This window comes from Electrophorus electricus, chromosome 18, assembly GCF_041902795.1.
Source record: "Electrophorus electricus isolate QZ-2024a chromosome 18, ASM4190279v1, whole genome shotgun sequence".
In the NCBI taxonomy this organism is placed as follows: Eukaryota; Metazoa; Chordata; class Actinopteri; order Gymnotiformes; family Gymnotidae; genus Electrophorus; species Electrophorus electricus.
Window position 1 is genome coordinate 4,492,501 of NC_137514.1, and position 17,378 is coordinate 4,509,878.

General features: G+C 37.5%; 1 protein-coding gene across 3 annotated transcripts in view; it reads left to right on the forward strand.

Moving 5' to 3' along the window:
* Positions 1 to 16,656, forward strand: part of LOC113591922 (complement C3-like) — a 27,376-nt gene extending 10,720 nt beyond the window's left edge. For all 3 annotated transcript variants that reach the window (XM_035534533.2, XM_081701233.1, XM_081701234.1), the window contains exons 15-42: positions 1,542 to 1,694; positions 2,192 to 2,321; positions 2,508 to 2,579; positions 2,736 to 2,930; positions 3,240 to 3,357; positions 5,410 to 5,501; positions 5,675 to 5,814; positions 5,956 to 6,165; positions 6,596 to 6,659; positions 6,785 to 6,871; positions 7,197 to 7,400; positions 8,813 to 8,888; positions 9,005 to 9,164; positions 9,256 to 9,351; positions 9,459 to 9,609; positions 9,812 to 9,975; positions 10,390 to 10,548; positions 10,807 to 10,866; positions 10,951 to 11,041; positions 11,192 to 11,240; positions 11,377 to 11,467; positions 12,596 to 12,685; positions 12,784 to 12,889; positions 13,079 to 13,174; positions 13,414 to 13,494; positions 13,726 to 13,809; positions 16,074 to 16,209; positions 16,410 to 16,656. In XM_035534533.2, the coding sequence (XP_035390426.1) occupies positions 1,542 to 1,694; positions 2,192 to 2,321; positions 2,508 to 2,579; positions 2,736 to 2,930; positions 3,240 to 3,357; positions 5,410 to 5,501; positions 5,675 to 5,814; positions 5,956 to 6,165; positions 6,596 to 6,659; positions 6,785 to 6,871; positions 7,197 to 7,400; positions 8,813 to 8,888; positions 9,005 to 9,164; positions 9,256 to 9,351; positions 9,459 to 9,609; positions 9,812 to 9,975; positions 10,390 to 10,548; positions 10,807 to 10,866; positions 10,951 to 11,041; positions 11,192 to 11,240; positions 11,377 to 11,467; positions 12,596 to 12,685; positions 12,784 to 12,889; positions 13,079 to 13,174; positions 13,414 to 13,494; positions 13,726 to 13,809; positions 16,074 to 16,209; positions 16,410 to 16,551 (3,297 nt within the window). In that variant the 3' untranslated portion in view covers positions 16,552 to 16,656. The remainder of the gene's footprint in view (positions 1 to 1,541; positions 1,695 to 2,191; positions 2,322 to 2,507; positions 2,580 to 2,735; positions 2,931 to 3,239; positions 3,358 to 5,409; positions 5,502 to 5,674; positions 5,815 to 5,955; positions 6,166 to 6,595; positions 6,660 to 6,784; positions 6,872 to 7,196; positions 7,401 to 8,812; positions 8,889 to 9,004; positions 9,165 to 9,255; positions 9,352 to 9,458; positions 9,610 to 9,811; positions 9,976 to 10,389; positions 10,549 to 10,806; positions 10,867 to 10,950; positions 11,042 to 11,191; positions 11,241 to 11,376; positions 11,468 to 12,595; positions 12,686 to 12,783; positions 12,890 to 13,078; positions 13,175 to 13,413; positions 13,495 to 13,725; positions 13,810 to 16,073; positions 16,210 to 16,409) is intronic.
* The last annotated feature ends 722 nt before the right edge of the window (positions 16,657 to 17,378 follow it).

Sequence of the window (17,378 nt, forward strand, 5' to 3'; positions counted from 1 at the left end):
TACTTCTACTACTGCTACTATACCACTACTACTATACTACTATATTACTACCACTATACTACTACTGCTACTATACTACTACTGATACTATGCTACTACCACTATACTACTACTACTATACCACTACTACTATACTACTACCACTATACTACTACTATACTACTACGACTATTACTATTACTACTACTACTACTACTACTACCACTACTACTACTACTATACCACTACTACTACTACTACTACTACTACTACTACTACTACTGCTACTATACTACTACTACTACTACTACTACTACTACTACTACTATACTACTGCTACTATATTACTACTACTACTATTACTATTACTACTACTACTATACCACTACTACTATACTACTACTACCACTATACTACTACTATACTACTACGACTATTACTATTACTACTACTACTACTACCACTACTACTATACTACTACTACTACTGCTGCTACTATACTACTACTACTACTACTACTACTACTACTACTACTACTACTACTACTACTGCTAGTATTACCACAACTACCATACTACTACTACTACTACTGCTACTATACTACTACTACTACTACTATACTACTACTACTGATATTATACTACTATTACTATTACTACTACTACTATTACCACTACTACTATACTACTACTACTATTACTATACTACTACTACTATTACTACTACTACTACCACTACTACTACTACTACTACTACTACTACTACTACTATACTACTACTACTACTACTACTACTATACTACTACTACTATTACTATTACTAGTAGTACTATTACCACTACTACTATACTACTACTACTACCACTACTACTATTACTACTACTACTGCTACTACTACTACTACTACTACTACTACTTCTATTACTGCTACTACCACTACTATACTACTACTACTACTGCTACTACCACTATACTACTACTATACTACTACTACTACCACCACTATTACTACTACTATACTACTACTACTACTACTACCACTACTACCACTACTACTACAACACCTACAATGACCCACACTGAGGCACACACTAACTGGGGTTTAAATAGACAGACAAACACGTAATGATTAACCCCATGCAGGTGTGTGTCCTTGCAGAGGGCGTAGCCACAAACACATGTGGTTCCCCCTGTAGGCTGCAGGCTGTGCCACGTGACTTGTGGGGGGGGGAGCATCCCGTGACATTGCCAGTGCTAGCTTGCCAAAAGCAGATTTGTTACTTGGGATTTTCAGAGCATTTATGCCAGAGGTAGATTAAGGATGAAATTTAACCAATAACTAGGCCCTTTCTGTTAAGCATTTCATATAAATATGCTTATCTAAAGAACGGCATTGTTAGAATAGTATTATCTAGTAGCTATCTAGTATAGTATTGTCTAAATAAAGAGCAATTTTTTTTACTGTAGTTTTAGCCATGCCTCAGCACACCACCTGGAAGTTCTGGTCAGAATCTTGCGTCTGGATCGATTTATAATCAGTGTACATACATTTCTCTTCACAAGCTGGAAGTGAGCGTGAAGGATCCCAAGGGAAGCTATGAGCCGGGGGATGACTTTGTTCTCACAATCACTGGAGATCCAGGTGCCAAAGTTGGTTTGGTAGCTGTGGATAAAGGCATCTTTGTGCTCAACAAGAACAGACTAACGCAGACCAAGGTATGCAGTTGTCTAAATGTCTTGTAGTTTCATGTTGTGTTTGGGAAACATTGTATTAAACTTTTCCATTGATACTTATTATTGTAATAAATGCTACTGGAGAATCCTTTGGTTATGGAGTCCCTCATACTAGACTATTGTCAGTGCTGCTGCTGGTCCTGAAGTCTGGAATTCTCTGCTGTGATCTCGTGACTGCTCTAACCTCTCATCCTTCAAAACTCAATTTAAAACCTTCCTCTTTACTACACACAGTTCTTCTCTCTATGTCCTACAATGTGTGGGGCCTTTTTCCCCTCTCCATTATAAACCATACTTGGGTTTGTGAAAGGTGCTACACAAACTAATTATTATTATTATTATTATTATTATTATTATTATTATTATTATTATTATTATTATTATTATTATTAATATTGTTGTTGTTATTATTAGGTAGAGACTATGTTGCTTAGCACTCCAGTCCATTTGTGTGATTGTTTCTCCATATCCATCAACAGATCTGGGACATCATTGAGAAGCACGACACAGGTTGCACAGCTGGCAGTGGTAAAGACAGTATGGGAGTTTTCTATGATGCAGGTCTGCTGTTTGAGTCCGACAAAGCAGGAGGGACCGATTCCAGAACAAGTACTTTCTATATATTTCTTTCCCTGGTGACATCATAGATTGTAGAATATAAGACATTTAATAGGGAATTGTTTTCATTGCTTCCATAAGACGATAAAAGTACTCATACTTAATGCAAACTGGGTTCTGGTCAAGCACAGACACTGGGAATGTGAAATTTAGTAGCAAACCTTTCTTTCCATACAGCACCTGATTGTCCTGCTCCACTAAATAGAAAACGGAGAGCTATAAGCCTACTACAAATCACTACCACACTCAGTAAGAAGCTCTACTGTTGATCACATACCTCCATGGTTGTAAAATCTACATTCTGCTCCTTAATGATGTCTGTAGATAACTATGATCTTCGGGTCATTCTTAGCCATGATTATGTTCAATATTCTTACCTTCTTCTCTTTGTTCTTTCATTTCCAGTTGGTAAGTACAGTGGTGATCTAAAGAAATGTTGTGGAGATGGCCTGAAGAAGAACAACCTGGGGTACACGTGTGAACGGAGGGCTGCGTTCATCACAGACGGTGCAGAGTGTATCGGGGCTTTCCTGCACTGCTGCACGGTGATGCTGACACACACAAAGAAGGAGAGGGAGGAGGAGCTGTACCTGGCTCGCAGTAAGAACACACTGTGCTGTCTGTGCTGTGCTTGTTTGACTTGTGGGAGGTTGGTAAAAACTGTATTCCAAGAAGCTTAAAATCTTGACTGTGGTTCACCTAAAAATATGTACATCCATTGTAACTAAATTTGAGGTTCAAGGTTGGTATTGTTGAACAGCATACTGACAGACTTATTATATTAAAACCAGTCATGCAAAATGAACAGTATAACTAATCACTACCAATAATATTTCATCATAATCTTCTCATGGAAATTCGTGTGCTTGTTTCTTCCTTCTTGGCATGTGTTTGCCAATGCTTCCTCAGGTGAAGAAGATGATGAAGCCTACCTAAACCCTGATGATATCATATCACGTACTCAGTTCCCTGAGAGCTGGCTATGGGAGGACCCGGAGCTACCACCCTGCCAAGGAAACCAGCCATGGTACATGCAGAGAGTTTGGTTTTCCTTTTTAACAAATTCCATATGTAAAAGGTCTGTGAAATTATGAAGACTCGCTAGTAAAAGAATACCAAGAATATCAAGAATATCAAAGAATATCAAAGAACAAAGAATATCAGTATTTTTTCCGAACCCAAGATACCAAAAAGACTCTGAAACAACAGTGAAATATAGATGTGAGATAGACAGAAAGAGACACATGCACTGACAGTATAAATTGGCAAAACTAAAGGACAGAGGACTGGTTACACATCTGTAATCAGGAGACAATTAGCAAGAGTAAGTTGATGGATGATTGTGTAATGCAGGACTGAAATGGGGATTATGGCTAGTGAAAGTTTGGTGGGTCAGGGGGAATAGAAGCAGATATGACAAATAATTTGATTGTGGGTTGTGATTGTACATGAATTGGATTTTACTAAACACTTTTATGGATTATGGCCCCTTTCACATACCGTAATAAATTTTTATATATACTGTCTTTCACACACTGGCAATTTTGTATCTGAAACAAACATTTCATGCTATGTAAATGTACTTGTATGCATACCTCTCATGTTAAAGAACAATAATAATTACAGTATAATATGAATATGGTAATTCTACCCCATGCAGTGTCTTGCAAAAACATTCAGCCCCATTAAAAGTCAACAGATTTGTCTAGATTATAAATGACACAGATTATTCCATCCAGCATTTTTATTGCAAAGCAAAAAAAATACTGGTATCATAAATACGTAAACCCCTTCTGACTAGTACTGCGCAGATCTACTTTTCACTGCAGTGACAGCCTTAAGGATATTGAGGCAAGCTTATATCTGGTTTGCACCCTATTTGGGAATGACTTTTATTCATTCCTCTTGGCAGATTTACAAATTTACAAATTTTATTTTATGCATATTAAAGAGTTGAGACTCTGGTGTTTGAGTTAGATTATTGTTTATTGAGCTCGATGTCTGTCTTTAACAGCTCAATAAACAACAATCTAGTTCCAGTTCTCAGTCCCTGTTTTACCTAATCCCATTTCCAGTTCCAGGTCTAATTCTAATAGGTTGGCTCTTTATACCTGGTTACAAGAAATGTACCCCCTTCCTATAGTCAAACAGGCATGAGAGAATAGAGAGTTCCCCCGGGGGGAGGCACAGAGCACCTGGTGTCATTAAATGAACTTCCTTGGAGTCATATATAGCATGAGAATCACTAAGATAAGGACTTCTCTTAGGAAACACACAAACATCTGGTGTCAAATCCATCAAGTGAGTTGTGCCTCTCCTGCTGTGATACCCTTTGAGGTTTCTACAGGTGTGGTAAACCAAGAAGCCCTCTGCTTTTATTATACAATGCCTTACAGAAATGACAAAAGTATAGAAAGAAAAATATTCTTACAATGCTTTGAGGTAAAGATTCTCCTAAGGTTAGTTGTTTTTTTTTTTAGCAGACTGAAACAGGTTGTCTTGCAGAATCTTTATGTACTTCGCACCATCTGTCCTTCAGTTTTAACAAGGTGCCCTGTAAGGAAAAGCACCCTCACTACATGATGCTGCTGTCCCCACACTTCTACCCCCATACTTCACTGGGGTTGTGTTTGGTGAGGCAGCAAAATTGTCCTTCTCTCCTCAGTCCTTATCCATTTAAAGTTTCTTCCTATTTCACACCCACAGTAAGTCACAGTCCTCTCTGTGTACGCCGTGATGGCTATGTTTGCCATCACGCTCTTTCCAAACAGGCCAAAATGTACCTTTTAAACCATTTTTTAAATTAGCTAAATGGTTGCAGGATTTGTATGTGTGATCAACATGTGTGTAATATATGCTGGAGACATGTCCCCACAATTTTTTTGAAAGTCATTAATCACTAATATAATTTCAGATGACTTTTAAGTGGATGGAATACTTTTGCAAGTCACTGTATTTATAGCACACACTTATTATTTTTAAGAATTATATAAGGCCTGTGGGTTATCACTTCATGTAGTGATTAGCTGGTACTGACCTGTGACACTGATCTGCTGTTTTTCCCTGCTGATTCTTCCAGTGTGACCACAACTCTCACCATGAAAGAAAACTATCTGAAAGACTCCATTACTACCTGGCAGGTGCTGGCCATCAGTCTGTCTAAGACCCATGGTAAGTACCCAGTCCTTCAGCCTACGGCCATGTCTAACCAACTGAACACTGACTCATGTTGTAAGCAATTTATACAGTGACATTAACCCTTAAACCTTGATGATCTTAAAATTTGACAGAATATGGTGCTTCTCTCTCTCTCTCCCTGTTTCTCTCCCCCTTTCTCTGTTTAGGTATTTGCGTAGCTGATCCTTATGAAATGGTAGTTGTGAAGGACTTCTTTGTGGACCTGAAGTTGCCTTACTCAGCAGTGCGCAATGAGCAATTAGAAATCAAGGCCATTCTGCACAACTATTCAAATAGGAGGCTTGAGGTACATTTCCTCAGTTGTCTTAAGTGTAAAAGCATTGACATTTCATGACATGTTTATGGCATTTGGCCTCCCTCAATTTCTCATAATGAACTTTACCTTTTAGTGTGCATTTCCTTACATCTACCCGTTTTCCTTTTTCAGAGAATGCGTGTGGACTTCTTAGAGACAGAGCACATCTGTAGTGCAGCCAGCAAGAAGGGCAAGTTCCGTATGGTGGTTTCCATTGATGCCAGGTCCTCCAGGTCCGTTTCGTACATACTCATTCCAATGGAAATCGGGGAACACTCCATCGAAGTGAAGGTTTCAGGCAAGACTCGCTCTGATGGAGTGAGGAAGACCCTGAAGGTGGTGGTGAGTTTCTTGTTAGTACAGGACAGCAGAAGAAAAAACTCTTCTCAACAAGAATGTGTGTGTCACAAAAAAAAAAAAAAGACCTTGAGCGACCTTGAGTTTGAGAAAGGCGCTATATAAATGCAACTAATAATAATAATAATAATAATAATACTAATAATAATAATGTACACTACAACTTTTGCGCTTTAGGTACTCTGACAATTAGTACTGTGCTCCAGTATAAGATAAAAAAAAAAATCTTAGCAAAAGACAATGTAAGGCCAGACCCAGACTTCACATATAACACCCTCAAGATACCCATGTGATCATTATTAAGAAAATAAGAATGAAATGAAGAAAAAACAACAGTAAAACCCTGTATAATCAGTGACATTATTTCATCTTGACCTCTGTGTGAGCACTATGATATGATCTTCTTCTTGCTCAGTCTGAAGGAGTTTTAAAAAAAAAGGTGGAACTAAATGAGGTGCTCAACCCCTCAAAATACCCAGGTGAGGAATTTAGTGTTTGTTACAATACTGCTGTACTGACCCAAACTGATTGTCAATAGATAATGAAAAAAAATATATTTTCTTACTGTCACTCCATCCTTGTTTCGTTTGCTTGCTGTGAGTAGATGGAGTGCAAAATGTGTATGTGAAAACTGAAATACCAGATGGACAGATTCCAAACAGTCCTGCTGACACGTACATCACTGTGTCAGGTAAGATGAATATGGAATGTGTCTATACCATTATATTATGATTATTTTTATGATCCTCTCTAGGTACATATATAACACTGCATTTTACATGGTTCACACAAAACTGCAAATTAATTTAGCTAAATTGTGAAATCATAGATTAAATAATAAAAACAAAAGTGTCTGCTGACAGTCACGTTGGTGGCATGTGTGATTCCAGTGATTTAACAGCTTGATCAGACAGTATACAGCTATATAATTTCCTGCTCTTCACAGATGGTCGCTGACTTTTTAGTGAGCAGTGTGAAAGTTGACAATTGTCCATCTCTCATTTGCTGTCCTGCAGGTCAAGAGGTCAGTCAGACTATCGAGCAGGCCATCAGTGGCGAGTTCATGGGTCGCCTTATTGTGCAGCCCCACGGCTGTGGTGAGCAGAACATGATCTTTATGACCCTGCCCCTCATCGCCACGCACTACCTAGACAGCACAAAGCAGTGGGAGGGAGTTGGTGCGAGCCGGCGTGGCGAAGCCATCAAACACATCCAGACAGGTGAGCATTAAGGTAATTTGCCATTTACAAAGAATAACATTGCCTGATTGTTGATATTAATTATTAAGAGACCCTCAAGCCCTAACTTTATTAACTAAATAGTTATTTTAAAAGCTACCTAGTGGGAGTATCTGGATCCACTTAAACCCAGAAGTGGAATTGGCTGCCCTTTCTTGGAAGTGCAATTTTGTACAATATACAGTCTAGTACAAAATACAAGACACTACATATATGAATCATCCTTAAACATATGTACCCATATACCCATGATTTCCAGCATCCATTGTGTTTGTAAACAGCTTTTATAAAAACTTGAATGTAATTCTATGATTAATAAAATACAATCTGCTCTCTCATGAAGTAATGTTAGCTGTGTCAAACTGTTTCCCATAAATGTCTGTGATAACTTGACTGAGCTGTGTTGGTTCCTAGCTAACATGGTCCCTAGCTAGCTAACACAGTACACTAGTTACTTCATAAAAAACCCAAGATAATTGCAGTCTTCAACAGTCATCATGGATACTGCAAATCTACACTGCAAAAGGTAGAATTGGGGGTTGGGAGCTATTTATTCACTATAATATTCTGAGCTATTGGATTTGTCCCCAAAAATACTTTTGTATATTTTTATTAAATTTAGAAGAAAAAGTTGCAATATCTGCCACAATGTTTTAAATGCAATGATATTTTCCTTTTTAAATGGCATTCATGTGATCATTGTTATGTATTAGGCTAGAGGATAGAAGGCCAGCTAATTCTTCATACTAAATGTCAGATCACATCATACCTCTTATGCAAGTATTATTGGCAGTTATACTAAGTAAATAAAGTGTCCATTGAAATTGACTTCTGGGGCCATCTTATGGGGCAACCCCCCCACCCCACCCCCACCCCAAACAACTCAATTTTGACAGAATGACAAATGTTGTAAGTAGAGTGATTTAGGTTTTATCTCATGAAATGTAAATCAGTAAGATTATAGACATGAGCTGGATTATCTCATTGCCTGCTCTCTCATTGTCTGCTTCCAACCATGACAGGGGAGTTATGTTTTGAGAGGATATTTCCAGTTTCTATTGCATTCTTGATTACATTCATTTGCCCAAACAACCACTTTAGCAAGTTATCCTGGTATGGTCAGGTATAAAATGGTGTATAATATGTTTGATGAGGTGCTTGCATTGACCAATGAATGGATCTGACTGTTAAGTCATGATCAGCAATGACAGAAGCTATATAACAGACTAGGCAAGGGACACCAACATTTTCTAAACCTCAAAAGATCATTAGGGACTCATAGCATCATCTGAAACTCAGTTATTATATAATTCCAAAAGTCTTTCACGATAGGTGCAACGTCTCCTTCCCCACTGAAATTGATGAAACACTCCCCGCCTATCTGTCTCTCTCAGGTTACGAAAAAGAGTTGACTTTCCGTAAACAGGACGGCTCATATGGTGCTTGGATCAACACACCCAGCAGCACATGGTGAAAATCCGCACCTGCAAAAGAGGACTCCAGTCCTCTTCTCTTCCATTATATTATACTCACCACTCATTTGTTCATTACTCACTGCTTTCATTTCTGTTGGATTTGTTATGAAGGCTGACTGCATATGTAGGCAAAGTCTTTGCACTGGCCAGTGATCTCGTTGCCATCCAGGAAAACGTTCTCTGCAGCGCTCTCAAGTGGCTCATTCTGAACACGCAAATGCCAGATGGCATGTTTAAAGAGGGCGCGCCTGTGTATCACGGAGAGATGGTCGTAAGTTCAGATCCATCTTTGGCTTTCGGTTGAATATATTTGCATTATTTCAGTAAAATCCCATGGAAAAGGTTTTTCTGTGTGATTTCAGGGTGATGTGCGAGGGAAGGATTCTGATGCATCACTGACAGCATTTGTTGTCATTGCCTTGCAAGAGGGCCACAAACTCTGTGCCAAATTTATAAATGTAAGTTAAGTAAGATGTAAGATGGACCAAAATGTAAGATGTAAGATGGACCAAAATGTAAAAAAAAACCCCACTGTTTCTGTATATCTTTCTTGTGCATTATTTAGAATCTTCCAGACAGCATAAAGAAGGCCATCGAGTATCTGGAACGTAAAATTCCCACTTTAACCAATCCATACGCTGTTGCCATGACTTCCTACGCCATGGCCAATGCTGACAAATTCAACAAAAAGCTCCTGATGAAGTACTCCTCTGGAGGCCAGTGCATCTCGACATTCAAATTTCAGAACTGTTTTGAGCATCAGTTTTATAGCCTAAATATTTACTAATATTTACTATAAATATTTACTGATTACTAATTAGTATAAATATTTACTAATAATACATCACAACAACGTCATTTGGAGTAAGTTTTGAGACATAACCACTGTACGGTTCCCTTTTTTCATCACATGAACAGATGGTTCTTACTGGCAAGTTCCTAGAGGGCTCCACTTCTCCCTAGAGGCCACGGGCTACGCCCTGCTGGCTCTGGTGAAGGCAAAGGAGTATGACGCGGCAGGGAAAGCAGTGCACTGGCTCAATAAGCAAAGCAGCCCGTATGGGGGTCACGGCACCACTCAGGTAGGCCCACACAGGGGTCGTCCCACGCTAAAACCAGAGGTCTGTTCAGCAGTACATGGCTTGGATAAATTACTTATAGGGTTAAATTAGCTTTGAATTTTTTATTTCATTTTTAAAGTAGTTGCCACGGATCCAGAAACGCTGGAAAAGGAAAGAAACCAGAATGTATCTGAAATGCATATACTCAAAATTTAACTTAATGGGAAGTTGAAGAAATATCTAACTGAGCAGCTGAAGTAAGGTTTACTGAGTGTACATTCCTCAAATTAGGAGTGAAGAAATTTTTATTTAAAGAAAAATTGAAATCTACTGAATTCCTTTGATCAGCTTCATGAATTTACCCTGACTGCACTAAATTCCTAAACTATCAGAAATTATGCTCTATCTCAACTCTGCATAATTCATGTCGACTAGGCAACCATAATAGTGTTCCAAGCTGTGGCAGAGTACTACATGCAGGTGAAGAAAATTCAGAATATGGACTTGCAAGTGGACATTGTTGTGACTGGACGAAATAGACCCATTAGTTGGATTTTCAAAAATGAATATTCACATCTCACACACTCTGAAAAGGTAAAATGTACATTTTAGCTCAGATAATTTCCTTTTGTGTTTTTGTTCATTATTTGTTTAATCAGCATGAACCGGTATCAATTGCTTACTGTGTCTCCATTTTCCCAACGACACAAGGTTGATATTAATACCATAAAAGTAAAGAGTATAAATTCATGTAATGCCTGACTGAGTTTATTCAAACATTGTTTTTATTACAAACTGGCCTTATATCATGAAATTGATAAGACTGAATAAACAGTTTTGTTGCCTGTGCAGGTTAAGCTTAAGCAGGAATTTAAGGTTACAGCTAAAGGAACTGGTATGGGATCTCTCCAAGTGAGTATTAACCAACTAAGCCTGCTCTGTATGCTTCTATATGGTTACATATTATTAATGGATTATCAAATATTTCTCTTACAGGTGTGGACAGTATACTATGCTAGGCCTATTGAGAAGCAGAGCGATTGTAAAATGTTTAATCTTGCTGTTAAGATGGGAGTTGAAGCTCGTGGTAAGATTCAGCATGACCTATTTTCTTAATACTAATATCCATTCTAGTTGTGACCCAAAAACAAGCAAATGAAAATGTCTCCCCCCACCCCCACCCCTTTTTTTTATTGGAAATGATAGTCATACTAATATTTTTAACTCATGTCTTCAGTAACGTATCCAGGAGCTAAGGAAAGTTATTTGCTCACCATTGAAGCCGTGTGAGTATTTTTCATCTTACACTTGATCTTACTTTGTAGCTGGCTAATATAACATTTTTATTTACATGCAAATTGTCTGTTTCTCCGAATTGTAATAATTTGTAAATTAATTTCCGTGTTTCTTTATTCTCTACAGGTATATGGATCCAAACAGAGATGCCACTATGTCTATTTTGGATGTGGGCTTGCTGACAGGCTTTGTGGTGGATGAGAATGATCTGGCAGATGTAAGGAAAGTCTGCCAAATATGTCATTATATGATTTGACTTTTCAAACACATGACATTTCACACAGCAATAGCAATATAATAACAGCAGCATACCAGTGGGGTTTAATACCCTTGCATTTGTTGCATTTAATTTAGAAATATTGACAATTACTTTCTAAGTTGCAATGGTTGTTTGTCTTTTTTTGATAACTTATAGTGTTCAGTGCAATGTATACTCTACCGCTTTACAGTGTTTTTTAAATTGAGTTAATGCATATCAGTTTCAACTTAGCAAGGCAATTTTGACATAGTATATCATTTACATTTGTGGCATTTAGCAGACGCTCTTTTCCAGAGCGACTTACAAAAGTGCTTTGTCATTTTCTCATAGAATACATCCTAGCCAGAACAGTAGGTTAGAGTCCAACATATTAATGAACTAGAATACTGTAGAAATACAGGGATCAGTGCTGATGCCTAGATGTACAAAATACATAAGTTCTATCTTAGACAGTGAGTACTAGAGTTTGGTAGTCAACATCAGTGTAATAAACAATACCCTACAATAAGTACTAGCTTCAGTCAGTCAACATAGTAGCAGGGTAACTAGTCATTTAAATATTGCATGAATAGTTGGGTCTTCAGTCAGCGTTTGAAGACTGCAAGGGACTCGGCTGTCTGGACAACAAGTGGAAGTTTATTCGACCATCTAGGAGCCAGGACAGAGAATAGTCTTGATGCTTGTCTTCCATGAGACTTGATATCATTTTAACATAACTTATTATGAATATTAGTAATTATATTATATTGAAATACTGTACTCCTAGATGACCTCAAAAGTGGTTTCAAAAACCTCAATCCTGAAAAGAGGGAACATCTTGACTGTGTGGAAGAATGCAGTATAATTTTAACTTTTTTCTTTTTGCTTCCCCTTGCAGTAGCTTTATGCCTTACAGCAAGTTCTGTTTATTTTATAAATACCCGAAAATGAATCTGTAAAGATAAAATACTATCAGTTAAGTAGAAAAAAAAAAATTTATTTTAAAAGTTTAATTTTAATTAATTTTACAGTAATTAAACAATGGTGTACTACTTACAATATAGATAAATGAATAAATGTTTAATGTTTCTGTACTTATAAAATTAGTTAACAACTGGAAGTGACAAATACATTTCGAAGTTTGAGATGGATAAACAGCTTTCAGAACGAGGCTCCCTCATCATCTATGTAGATAAGGTACTCGTGGAAACAACCCATTGGCATTTTTCAAATATTCCACAATTACAAATACAAAATGAATTACTGTCTGACAAGGTTTTGCTGCTTCTTACCAGATATCTCACAGGGAGGCAGACAGGATTGCTTTCAGACTGCACAAGGTCACAGAGGTGGCAATGCTTCAACCTGCTGCTGTTAGTGTGTATGAGTATTACTCTCCAGGTATGTTAAAACACACACACACACACACACACACACACACACACACACACACACAAACACACACAGTCGGTTTATGTTTTAATGTCTGTGATAATGCTTGTGTTTTTTGACACACACGTTTCTGTGAATATCTATCTTTGTCTCTCTCTCTCTTCTACACACAAACAGATAATTCTTGTGTTTTCACAGGGAACCGCTGTGTAAAGTTCTACCATCCTATAAAGAAAGGTGGTGCTCTAACCAAACTGTGTGATGACCAGGAGGGCCTCTGTCAGTGTGCTGAAGGTGCATTTACAGATAATGTCATGGAAACCAAAACAAAATATAGACATCATTTGTGCATCTTATGTTTGTGACAGTTACATAATTACACCCCTTTTGTTCAAGTAATGCATTTGCACACAACAAATACCACATAAAATAACCACTTTAAATTAGTCCATCTTAAAGATTTTTAATTATTTTTTGTAAAATGACAATGTGTAAGAGAGAGAAAGAGACATACTCACTATCTCCTGAAACAGAAAACTGTAGCATCCAGAAGAAAGAGAAAATTAATGAGGGTGATCGGGACCTAAAAGCTTGCGAAGCTGGCATGGACTACGGTAAACATCTGTGTGTCTGTATGGTAAACACTGAGAACTCTGTGTGTCTGTACGGTAACATCGAGAAACATCTCTTTCCCTTTTGTGTTCCCTTTTGTGATATTTGTGTACCAGTTGTTATTGTCACATGCACTCACACACAGTTTGTCCAGAAATGTTACAGTAATAGATCAAGTTTCTAATATGAAATCCAATCAAATTAATGTTTGTTCTAATGTCTGCTTTTTTCAGTTTACAAAACCAAAGTAGTAAGTATGGATTTCACACCATATACAGACACCTACAAGATGAAGATTGAAAAGGTCCTGAAAATAGGTATGACATCTTTTTTTTCATATATGCCCGTCAATGCATGTAAACATCCTGTTCCATAGCCATGGGAATGTGTTTTAAAACGTGGGGGTGCTGTTTGTTTATTTATTTATTTTTATGGTCGTGGACATGCAGGTCCTCTACCAACCACTAGAGGGTGGTGCACCACCGTGTGCACGCCTATGTCCCTCAGCCTTGTCCTGTCCATGAAATGTATAGCACATATGTGTCCTTGTGCAACTCATACCATGAAGTAATGATGCACTTTATTAGGAAATACAAGGTGGAAGTGCTGCCTGAGTCTGATGAATGTCTTTAAAATGAGCTAATGAGCTGGATTAGGCATGTCAGAGTAGCGAAGGTTTGAAACTATGCCAGGCCATGTCACAAACGTTAGAGTATAAACTGTACTGTAGCAAATTTTTGCAAAATCCAAACTAAATAAATATGTAGTTAAATTGTTTTATTTTTCAGTGTAAAATAAAAATCTACAGTCAAATTTCAAGATAAGTCTAGTCTTCTGTAAATAGACATGCCTTTTTTTTACTCTGAAACTTATCTTGTTGCCACATTAATCCCTTACCTGAAAGAATGACTGTGTTTGCTCTTCTACCACCAGGCTGCTTCTAGTGCTGATATTATCTTTCTAGATCTTATTTAGCAAGCCTGAGCACGCAGCTAGAGCTTAGAGAGAACACACTGCCACATTATACGCTGCCTGGCCAAAAAAAAACATCACCACCTGGATTTAACTAAACAAATAGAGCCTCCAATTGGATAATTACTGCATGGGTGATTATGTTTCACCTGGCAACAAGTTATTTAAGCCTAACTGATGCAGTGAGTAGCTTCTCATTTGTTAAACAACCATGTCAAAAGACACATCCTGTGGTCGTGGAAAAGATGTTAATCTGTTTCAGAAGGGCCAAATTATTGCCATGCATCAAGCAGAGAAAACATCTAAGGAGATTGCTGAAACTACTAAAATTGGGTTCAGAACTGTCCAACGCATTATTAAAAATTGGAAGGGCAGTGGGGCAACATCATCTTCGAGGAAGGAATGTGGTTGGAAAAAAATCTTGAATGATTGTGATCAGTGATCACTTAAACGTGTGGTGAAAGCAAATTGTAGAAAAACAACAGTAGACCTCAGGGATGTTTAATAGTTTAATAGTGAAAGTAAGAGCATTTCCACATGCACAATGTGAATGGAACTCAAGGGATTGGGAGTAAACAGCTGTGTAGCCTTAAGAAAACCACTTGTCAGTGAGGCTAATCAGCAAAAACGGCTTCAATTTGCTAGGGAGCATAAAGATTAGACTCTGGAGCAATGGAAGAAGGTCATGTGATCTGATGAGTCCAGAACCCTGGAACCCTGTTCCAGAGTGATGGGTGCATCAGGGTAAGAAGAGAGGCATCTGAAGTGATGCACCCATCATGCCTAGTACCTACTGTACAAGTCTGTGGGGGCAGTGCTATGATCTGGGGTTGCTGCAGTTGGTCAGGTCTAGGTTCAGCAACATTATGTGCCCAAAGAATGAGGTCAGCTGACTACCAGAATATACTGAATGACCAGGTTATTCCATCAATGGATTTTTTCTTCCCTGGATTCATCTGGCTCAAATTGTGAAAAAGTGGTTCAGGGAGCATGAGACATCACTTTCATAAATGAATTGGCCACCACAGAGTCCAGACCTGAACCCTATTGAGAATCTTTGGGATGTGCTGGAGAAGACTTTATGCAATGGTCCAAATCTCCCATCATCAATACAAGATTTTGGGGAAAAATTAATGCAACTCTGGACAGAAATAAATGTTGTGACATTGCAGAAGCTTGTGGAAATGATGCCACAGTGAATGCGTGCCATAATCAAAGCTAAAGGCGGTCCAACAAAATATTAGAGTGTGTGATTTTATTTTTTTTTGGCCAGGCAGTGTATATATAGTTTAGTTAAAAGATGTTGAAATGTTCATTCTCAAGCGATTTTCCTAGGATCATTTGTGATTTATAAATAATTCTGTTGCACCTGTAGTTATGTGCAAATATTAATTTGTTCACTAATTTTTACAAATCATTCACTCACAAATGCTGAGTCAATTTCTTAAGAACAAATTGGTAAGACATTTAGTTTGTTTTATAAATGAGGCTCCTGATCTAGACCTACAAGCGAAATGGAGTTTCATATGGTTAAACATGTCTATACAAAATACTTATATAAGACAGTGTTATAAGTTCGAATGTATTCACACAAACATTTGTTCTGTAGGCTCTGATGTAGGTGTGGAAGGACAGGTGAGAAGCTTCATAGGTCATGCCAACTGTAAGGAATCATTTGGATTTGAGGAAGGCAAGACCTACCTCATCATGGGCCAGAGCATCGACCTACCAAGGGCAGGAGGAAGGTACTGAGTGTACATATTTGAGTGTACATATGTAACACTGGTATAATTTGCTTATGATGGGCATGTATAATATGTGTTCATACATACTGAAAAGGTTTGGTTCTATGTTTGGTTCTATGTTAATGTTCTTCCATGTGAGCTTTATGTTTGATAGGTGTTGAGTGGTTTTGTCCATTTTTTGTGGGGGTCCTTATTTGCAGACTGCAGTACATCCTAGGCGAGAAGACTTGGATTGAATACTGGCCCACGAGTGAGGAAGGACAAACTGCAAAATACAAAGATAGATACATTGGCATCACTCAGCTTTCTCAGACTCTCCATGACTTTGCATGCTCTACATAAACATGTTTTGATTAAAGCCAATTAATATGTTTCTTTTGAATATTATATATATATATATATATATATATATATATATATATATATATATATATATATATATATACATATACACACATCCCTGCTTTTCCTATTACCATGATTCTATAAATTTGTCACATCATTAACTTGCTAAAACATTCTAAACATAGGTGAGAGCATATGTATTGTTATTCCAAACAATACATAATTCTGTCTTGCCTGATATAGAGCAATGCATGGAAACATTAAATATATTTTCCAGAAAAATGTTGTCAAAGATTTTCTTTTAAATACTTTTTTAAAAATCCTTATTATACTGTTGGGGTATATGTGAGCAATATTTTCTTTACCTCGTAGATTAAAGTAAAGATAAATAAGCAGGCTACACTCCTGACCAATAGTTTCAAGTTTCAAGTTTGTTTTATTTGTCACGTACATAGTCATACACAGTATAACTCGCAGTGAAATGGTTTGAGAGTGCAATACTGCTATCATGCTGAATCCATTCAAATAATCATTAAGTAGAAGGACAACACTCGTATAATATGATGTAGTAGTTTATTTGACTTAGGATTCAGGCCTTCATCATCGTGCTCGTAACACTGAATCATCAACCCACTTATATTTAATGATAACAGGTCACTTCCACATCATCAAAGGGTTGCAAATATTTGATGTCATTAATCATAATACAACCTGATATCCACGTAAAAGGATAAGCTACATGCAATGAGTATTACAAATCTACTGGTGTTCCAAACAAAGAAAAAATATTTAGAAAATGTTTTTATTAAAGTATATAAGTGGTC